This window comes from Haliotis rubra, unplaced genomic scaffold (genome assembly GCF_003918875.1).
Source record: "Haliotis rubra isolate DU_JTF1 unplaced genomic scaffold, ASM391887v1 Scf139, whole genome shotgun sequence".
NCBI lineage: Eukaryota > Metazoa > Mollusca > Gastropoda > Lepetellida > Haliotidae > Haliotis > Haliotis rubra.
This window is the reverse complement of record NW_025765325.1, coordinates 505392-515353: the sequence shown is the minus strand read 5'-3', so window position 1 is coordinate 515353 and position 9962 is coordinate 505392. Positions and strand designations below refer to the sequence as shown.

The 9962-nt window shown below is 41.3% G+C and overlaps 1 protein-coding gene across 2 annotated transcripts in view; it reads right to left on the bottom strand.

The window, feature by feature from the left end:
• Window positions 1-558: 558 nt before the first annotated feature.
• Window positions 559-9962, bottom strand: part of LOC124268535 (sodium-coupled monocarboxylate transporter 1-like) — a 33877-nt gene continuing 24473 nt past the window's right edge. Inside the window, exons 11-17 of one of the 2 annotated variants that reach the window (XM_046703524.1) lie at window positions 9815-9927; window positions 9131-9201; window positions 7364-7450; window positions 6231-6454; window positions 5537-5637; window positions 3792-3892; window positions 559-1229 (exon numbers count right to left, since the gene is read on the bottom strand). In XM_046703524.1, the coding sequence (XP_046559480.1) occupies window positions 1089-1229; window positions 3792-3892; window positions 5537-5637; window positions 6231-6454; window positions 7364-7450; window positions 9131-9201; window positions 9815-9927 (838 nt within the window). In that variant the 3' untranslated portion in view covers window positions 559-1088. The remainder of the gene's footprint in view (window positions 1230-3791; window positions 3893-5536; window positions 5638-6230; window positions 6455-7363; window positions 7451-9130; window positions 9202-9814; window positions 9928-9962) is intronic. The other variant, XM_046703526.1, reaches the window with a different exon arrangement.

Here is a 9962-nt window from a genome sequence, read left to right as displayed (position 1 = left end):
TGATCGAGTCTGGACCAGACATTCCTATGATCAACAGCACGCGCATACTACGCAATTGGGATACGATGACATGTGTCAACCAAGTCAGCGAGCCTGTTAACCCGATCCAGTTAGTCGCCTCTTACGACAAGTATGGGTGACTGAAAATCAATTTTAACCCCTATCGTCGCTCAAGATACAACAACGACATGGATACCTACAAGTGAGTGAGTGAATTTAGTTTTACGCCGCACTCAGCAATATTCCAGCTATATGGCGCCGGTCTGTAAATAATGGAGTCCGGACCAGACAATCCAGTGATCAACAGCATGAGCGTCGATCTATGCAACTGGGATACGATGGCATCTGTAACTAATAGTGCCAGGTAAGATAATTGTCATGTCCGCACAAAACCTTTTGTACCTACTTCAAGCAAACTATTACAAATTTCTTTGCAGCCTGTTTCGAATTCAACTGGTCTACGTATACGGTATCCAATTTATTGTAACAGATTTTAAGAAAAACACCAACGAAGGAACGCAATAGTCAACACTGATATGAAACACGACATGACACCGATGACGTAACTTTGCCTTTTTTTGCGAGTTTATTGCCGTACTCGGCGGTTTTCCAGCTGTATCGATCTACACAAATACGGTAAAATGGCATGCAGCAACCAAGTCAGCAAACCTGACCACCCTATACCACCGATCCAACTACGGAGATGAGATAGTTGAAAAAGCGTGCAATTTAGCAATTTTATTTAACCTACGAATAATTGACAAATTCACCATTTGGTAAAGACCTAAAAAATAACACGTAAAAATGTTTTGATCCCACACATGTAGGAGGTGGGGTAGTCTAGTGGTTAAAGCGATCGCTCGTCACGCCGGTTTCGATTTCCCACAAGGGTGCAATGTGAGAAGCCCATTTCTGGTGTTCCCCGCCGTGATATTGCTGGAATGTTGCTAAAAGCGGCGTAAAACTACACTCATGCATTCACTCACTGTTATGTTTGTACATTCTGTTAATAGTGGAGACAGAGCAGTTCAATGAATATATATCATCCCTAAGGATCGCTGCCTATCAAACTGTCAAGATACAGTGGACTAATTTTTGGCTTGATTGATGTGAGCGGGATCAAGTCCGTTGTTGATGGTTGTAGCGAGGAGTGGTAGCTCTGTCTCGGCCGCTGGTCCGGGTTCGAGTCCAATGACGATAGTGTTAATACTTCCCTGCTTTACGAGCTTCTGGAACATATATGGGGTAACTTATTGAGGATGCTCCAAACGACGTTAAATCCCTGTCACACTTCTGCGTATCCTAATTACTTAGGAGTTGCGTATTGACATTTCTTTCATACGCAGTTGTACGCACAATACGCACCTCATATGCATCCCAATCCATTTGTGTAAGTGTTTTGTTCGGCGGCGTGTGCACAGTACGGCCAAGTACGCCTGATGCTGGACCAAAACTACGCTGCGTACGCTGTTACGCAGGTCATAAGTTATAAATACGCAGTGCATCGGTCCCGCGTGAGTACGAGTATGCTATACGTTCGTTGGATATAAGCCGTTCATACTACGCCGATAATAATTCATAATACGCTGATCTCCTGGCACGAGCTATTAGCCGCGTATATTGGGCGTATGCATAGCGTACATTGTACTTGCAGCGCAGCTACAACGCACACTGAACGAACTCGCAGCGAATGCCGCGTATTGCACGAATTAGTTCCGTTTGTAGTGAGTGAGTTTAGTTTTACGCCGCACTCAGCAATATTCCAGCTATATGGCGGCGGTCTGTAAATAATCGAGTCTGGACCAGACAAGCCAGTGTTTACCAGCATGAGCATCGATCTGCGCAATTGGGAACCGATGATATGTGTCAACCAAGTCAGCGAGCCTGACCACCCGATTCCGTTAGTAGCCTCTTACGATAAGCATGGGTTACTGAAGATCAACATTCTAATCCGGACCTTCAAGGGTACCGTTTGTAGTGCGATCGGGCAGCGCATAGTACTTATTTATGACAAACGCACAGACGGCGTACTTGCCGAACATCCAGGGTAAACTCAAGTGAGTTTAGTTTTTACGTCGCTTTTAGCAATTTTCCAGCAATATCACGGCGGGAACACCAAAATGGGTTTCACATATTGTACCCATGTGGGGAATCGAACCCGGTTCCTCAGCGTGACGAGCGAACGCTTTAACCACTAGGTTACCCCTCGAGATTTGGTACAGATATTGTGCTCCTCTCAACACCAGGGTGGACAGACCTCCTGAAGATGACGAAAGGTTGATGTTCACGCTATGGAATCTGAACTCGTAATGAAAATAGCGGGAAGTAGCCGCCTTTTTATAAATCGGGAATACGCTTGGCATTTGTCGGAAGTGCGTCAGACATGTGGTCGGCATACGTTGGGTGCGTGCGGAATACACTCTGCATGCGCACTGCATATGCAGCTATTTGAAGTAAGAAAAAATATTGTTACCCTAATCATACGCACGTCATACGCAATGGATGCACAGATTCCGTTATTTATGCGCAAGATGTGCGTCAAATATCGTCACATATTTCGCAATTTTGAGCGTACGGCTGCGTATTGATTTTTTTGTATAAAGAGTGAGTGAGTGAGTATGGTTTTACGCCGCTTTTAGCAATATTCCAGCAATATCACGGCGGGGGACACCAGAAATGGGCTTCACACATTGTACCCATGCGGGAATCGAACCCGGGTCTTCGGCGTGACGAGCGAACGCTTTAACCATTAGGCTACCCCGCCGCCCCTTTTGTATAAAGAACTTACTTGATAGACGCAAAGGTGTGACCGGGGCTGAAGTCTATAATTTATAAATGGCTTATGTCCTATTACGCTAAATCACAAAGGTTTTTCAAGAGGTAATACTGATCTTTTGTCCTCGTTGTATATCCTTTGTTTTGCGTGATAGTGAGATGTAATTGTGTGTAATCCAAAGCCCCTACATCTAATGACACGAATAAAAAGAAACTAAACAAAAACGTCTCTTAACGTCATGAAGGATAGGTTGTTTAAAACTAGAAGGCAGGGCATCCGTGCACCTCACCAAACCCCATCCCTTCATCTCTGAATTCGTCATTTATACGCTAGATATGCGTCACACGTAAGTCAAAGTAATCGCATTTTTCGCAATACAGCTGTGTACGGCCGTGTACGGCTGCGTGCTGATTTTTATAAGTAACTCACAAGAATTATATATACGCAAAAGTGTGACGGGGGCTTAACTAAATGTATACTCATGCCAATAATGGTTGTCATCCCCTTGAATTTTTTTTATTGGAGAGGGTGTGTGGGGTTGGGGTGAGGAGAGGGGTGACAACCATTATTGGCATGAGTATATATACCAATACTATGCATTGTACGAATTACGATCGTTTGTATGGTTTGTTTGTTGTAGCGTCACTCAGCAATGTTCCGGCTATATGGCGGCGGTTTATAAATAATCAAGCCTGGACCAGAAAATCCAGTGATGATAGGCATGAGCATCGATCTACGTACCATGCAAACACATATACCTGTACATCGATGAACACATGGTACTTTTGGACCCCTTAAGATCTGGGTTAGAATAGGTCTTCAGCAATCCATGCTTACAAGAGGTGACTAACAGGATCGGGCGGGTTTACTCTCGCCATCGTATTCAAGTTGTGTAAATCGATGATGTCAATCACCAGATTGTCTGATCCAGACTCGATTATTTACATTACCGCCACAAAGCTGAAGTGCGACTTGAAACAACAACTAAACACATTGTGAATTTGTGGGCACATACCTCATCCGTGTTGGTCTTTTTCCCGCGGGTAAATATATTTCTAATGACGTCAGACAGATATATGACATGGCGAGGATCCAGGTTCCCATCTCTGTTGAAACCTGTCAAATAAATGTGACACACTACACGGGTTGTACGAATGACCTTGGCCTTAGATGGAATGTGGCTGTCCAACGGCTCATCGCTTCGAAATCTTAGAGTTGGCGTATACATGAATGAGTATAAACAGAGTAATAAAATTGTTGCTATAATTTCTTATTTGCTTGTGTCAATATATATATACAAAAAATTAAATGTTTTTGTATTTCACTTGTCGTTTAACAAAACCTCAAATTCGAAATTTTTATCATAAACTAAGCCATCCCGAGTTATCTCCCTTTATGACCGTTCAGGAAAATTCATGGCGAAATGTTTTGCGTCTCATTCTGCCGATGATTGAATGTTGTTGTTTAAAGATAAGCTAAATAAAAAGATCTTAAGAGTAATAAGATTGTCACACGGTGTTTTGAAAGGGTGTACGGGACTGTAAGACCCTTGTAAATTCCGTATTTCCTGTGGCGCAGCAACGCGCATATCGCTCTGTGTTGTGTTGATGAAACATAATACATTATATGTGCCGACAAAGAGTCCGGATTTGACAGATGCTACTGTAATAACAAATAGTTGACAAGAAATCCAATTTTGTGCATGTGTGTTGGTGAAACATTAAACGTTATATGTGTCGTCTCTTTTGAATAGAAACATTAGAGGCTCACATTCAGGACACACAGCTAACGATTGGTTCTAATATCAGCATTCAAATCAGGATCAGTATAATTAATATATCGCCACCTGCCTTAATCCTGACCAGTCAGAAAGTCCGAATCGATACAGAATCTGCCATTGAAAACTTCCCGACTTTTATCAAAGCGGTAGATGTTTTTAACATATTGACACTCAGGAATATTCAGCATCACCGGAAGCGGAAACAGTCCACTCCTTCATGGTATTAACAAATTTTGTCCTTATTATAGGAGGCGTGGTTGACAACAACCTAACGATAGCTAATTGATGAATAATCTGTTAGGATGTAAATCAAATCCACCCCAGTATGGTGTTGGTGTCTGGGGCACAGCTCATGTAATATTCTTTGTGAATTTTTCAGAAAACAGTTTTATCAAAAATAGCTAGTCAGACTGGTACACAGAGAACGTAATCTAGACTGCTAGTTGTCAGACATTTTTTGTGGAAGCTGCGATGACTCAGTGGGTTAGATTGCTAACTTTGTGTGCTGGTGACTGGGTGACCTACTCTAAGAGCTTGGGTTCGAATCCCGGATTGGACTCAATCCAAAAATAGTTTTGGAACCTGTACTTTGCTGAGAAAGTGTAATCCCAAAATTAACACATTTTAAATAACACTTCTTACGCAGTGGGTGAATAAAAGCAAGGGAGGTAACTCCGCAAGTAGTTATTTTTGCGGACACGTGACTCCACATGTATATTAATAGGTATATACAGGTATAACAGGTATAACTCCCCTGTTCCTTCACTCTGTTGAACCGAAGCTGGCAGGGGTAATGGAGGGGGAACGATTTCAAAATACTTCTAGAACCTGTACTTTGCTGAGGAAGTGTAAACCTAAATATAACATATGTTGAATAACTGTTCGGTTCCATATTTCAGTGAAAGAGATTGTGTGCCACCAACAAAATCCCTGACATCCCCTAAACCCGATGATCAAATGATCGGCAATGTACTCTGTACCTGTTGCCCAGCTGACGAAGAAAGCCACGATCACAACGACAGCTATGCCAACAGCGGCCAACCACAGGTACGACAGAGTGTATATGACACTGATGCCCGTCCTGGAATAAACAAGATGAAACACATTTGCTATGAGTGAGTGAGTGTGTTTAGTTTTACGCCGCACTCAGCAATATTCCAGCTATATGGCGGCGGTCTGTAAATAATCGAGTCTGGATCACACAATCCAGTGATCAACAGCATGAGCATCGATCTACGCAATTGGGAACCGATGACATGTGTCAAGCAAGTCAGCGAGCCTGACCGCCCGATCCCGTTAGTCGCCTCTTTTGACAAGCATGGGTTGCTGAAGACCAACATTCTAACCCGGACCTTCACGGGTCCTTTGCTATTATGAAGTGAACAGAATAGGATATTCGAATTCGTTGAAACAGTAAAGATTATCTTTGTTAACATGAACGAAAAACATTTGCAGAAGATCCTCTAAATACTAGCCGTGTAACATGTTATACAAGGAATAGTGCACAGTTAACACAGGGTTATCCCTCCCTCCCTCCCTCGCTCACTCACTCACTCACTCTCTCACTCTCACTCTCTCTCGCTCTCATAATATACGGATTGAAGCGCTTTCTTCATCCCATTTGGCTATTGAAATGTCCAATATGATAAGAAATATATTTTATAAAGCCCTTACACCGGTTCGGCTACAGCTCCAACTGTTGTTACGTCATGCAGTTCTGTTGTTGACGTCATTAGTCCCGTTGTATTCATGATCAGTGACGTCATGTTATCCACAGAACATTGGTCTGTTGGAGCTGGAGGCAGCCAGGGGGTCGGTCTTGTGGCTCCAGAGAAAGTGGCTCCAGCACACAGCCACATCATCAGCGCAGCACTTACAACGGCTCCAGCTATAGCTCCCTGTGTAGCCCAAATGTATTTTAAATAATATAACTTAACATGAAACGTGAACGTGTTCAACAGGGTTCGCGTCGTGTGCGAGCTGTCTACCTCGCCAAGCTAGTGATACAGCGAGCCTGAGGTGTGACCGGGTGTAAAAGCCTTAGAGTCAACTTTCTGCGCAGACTCTTTAAGTTTTGTCACAAACCCTAGTGGACCGTGCACAACCACGAATTCGTTGGTAAATGACCAGATGATGGCCACACAAATCTGCGGGTACAGCAACGTGCAGTAAACTTGGACAAAGTACTGTGACTATGTGTCCCAATCCACCCAGCTGTGAATGGGTACCTCGTGAGGAAAGCCACATTAACTCGGGCAGTCTTAAGGCTGCAAGAGTGTGCTCCCAAAGGAGTTGAGATTGAAAATAGAATGTGCCGTTTGAGATTGACATCCAATGATTAAGGGAAAAACAACTTGTGAAGCGCCTTAGAGTGATCTTGAAGTAGTTCAAATAGGGCCCTATAGAAATGTGGCATATATATATGTCAGTCACTGCATTGTCTGGTCTAGACTCATTTATTGACAGACCGACGTCATATAGCTGAGTGGGGCATAAAATAACAAACCAAATTAAGAACGGGAGCGGTGCTGACTAACCTCTATACAAACCTAAGCCGATTCGGGATCCGAACTCACCATTCAGAGGTTGCTTTTACACTCAAGAGAGGTAACACTTCATGATGAATACAACAATGAAGACGACACCTATGACTGGTAGTGCCATAGCTATTATCGTTTTGGATGAAATGTTGATGTTACTATGTGAGGTTCTGTAGAAGTAATGCATTTCATGTTTTGCTTTCCAGTTTTACTTTTCAGTGTCATTGAATGCACGCCTGAAACTTTAGTCAGTTCAGGATTACTTACTTTAGCGTTAGCCCATGGACACAGAGATGCGATGATAAACAGACCACACAGAGGGCCATTGAACGCGGATAACACCGATGTGGCTATCTAAAACAAGAACCATGATTCGTATAAACATATGCATTTTGAAACAAAACGTCAAATTGAACTGAACGAATTCCGTTGACCACAAAACGAAAATTACCGATGAAATGTATACGACCAGTGATGTCACCAGGTCTTAAAATAGATAAGCGGGTTGTGCCTGAGAAAACGCAATGTTTTCTTAAAGCCTGATTTTTTTAATTTGGCACTAATTGATAAATATAAATCAACACACGAAATAGTCATTATCAGGTAGAGAACACTACGTTACATTTATCATGTAACATTTATCATGTAACTGGAATGTTGCTGTGGAACGTTTGTGCCATCTATGTAATGCCCCGGCGGTTGGTGATGAGTTCCACTACCTGTTCAGGTGTGAAGCCCTTCTCCAGCCGCGGTCTATACACATACATAAAGATCTCTACGAATGGCCTAATATGTCCAACTTAAAAAATGTTTATCAAGCACCAGAGTAAAAAATGTGAAAAACCTGTCTAAAATTATCAACATCATCTTCAGACTAGTTGCAGCTGCATGAGAATATTGCTAACTTACTTTGTCATATTTCATTCAAAATTTCACTATATATATGTATTTACCTTATATTGCTGTCATCTTGATTGATTATATTATCATATGCGAATTTATATTGTACTTTTCTCATGTACCACCGTTGGTTGGTTCCCTTGAGAAGAAACTGTCTGATACCAGAGACACGATTTACATGAGAGAGATGTTTATTCAGTAAACTAACATGCCCATGTTACAATACATTAATTCTTACTGGTGATACGGTGCGCCACACGGATAATCGAGATGAGACCACAGCACACATGTATACATCAGTAATATTCTGAGAGAATGGTATTATGTAAATCACACAGTCAAGAAGTTATTCCGTTTCTTAAGGGCTAAAAAAACTTGTCTAGGCAATTTAGAGTAAAACTGTTATTAGAAGTAAGCAGAAAAAAGAACTTATTTTCTGAAGGATATTCCCAATAATACTGTGGGAGAATATTACATCTCAGATTAATAGAAAAGGGGCGTACAAGGTAAACATGAACTTCTGTTTCAACACAATCACTTTACAAAAAAGGGCAAAATCTTTCACATTTGGGTATACCTATTTTTCTGTCTTGTGAGATCATAAAGTTACTGCCCCACGATCGAAATTGTAACAAGGTAGTTCTAAATGCAGTAATATTCACAGAATTTAAATAATTTTAAAATTCAAATGATACTTTTAAATAATAACACTAAATGTAATTGTAAGGCTAAACAGTGTCTACAGGGCTCATAATTATTATATATTTTTCGAAAAATGTTTTAATATATTTTTAGAATATTTTTGAAACCTTTGACCGTGACTTTTTATTTTCTCTTTATCTGGAACAAAGTGCACTTTCGTCTGTATCCTCCCTCGTCCACATTACAATAATTCATCAACACTATTTTTTTTATGATTTACGGCAACAGGTAAACACTACCTTGAACAGCTTATCAAATAAAATTAAAGATAATATCAATAAAGCCTTGGAATAATAGGTTTTAGCACGTATGAAATAATGCGGATACAAGTTCCCATCTTCTTACAGACCAGTTCATAAGCGCCGAAACAGCCGCTGGAGGGGTTACCAAAACATCGATCACATATTTAAGCATGGAAACTTTATACAGTACCTGCGTGAGCGTTCCTCCAATGAAGGAAATCAGGATGGCCACTCCACAAGAAAGAAACCCGAACGCAACAACTGGAAATAGTACGGGGCAGTGACATACAATATATACCTTTATATAACAAGAGTCACTGAAGGACACAAATATACTCAACAAATAAAGTTAAGGACCACCCCAATATTCAATATTTAAGCATTATATGGATCATAATATGAACTATTAAATACTTTAATATTGAAAAATTGGTGGTCCTTAACTTTTTTGGGTGGAGTATACCTTGCTATACCTACAACAGGACAGTCAGGTCAGATCGGTATATTTCGATATTAAGCCCCCGGGACCACGTAAAAGCAATTCATTGAACATTTTACAGATGCGTGCACAAACAATAATATTACAGCAATTACAGTAAAGGCAATCGGAGATTTTATTTTAAGCCTGTCTAACAAACATCGCATCAAAGACTAGTATTCTTCCTCCAGCTCTTTGGAAACAGGTTACACATTTCTATAAACCCTTCCCGTCCCTTCCTGACTTTATCATCAGGTCGACCCTGAAGGAAATAATAGGAATCCTAAAGATATTGTCACCCGTGTAAAGTATACCTCACATATCTCATGAAAGTGAAACGGATTAAGTTATGAAAAAGCTATACAACGATGGCAGTAAACCTGATGTAACATTCACCTGACACTTTAGCTATCACCGTTGCTGTGAAGTCGGAAACATTTGGTAGGCGTGGTTTGAGAACGTCCTCCCAGGTCATCGCGGACAGACTGGAGAGTCCAGATGAAATTGTGCTGTAGAAACATAAAAGGTGCGTGACTGATCCTGA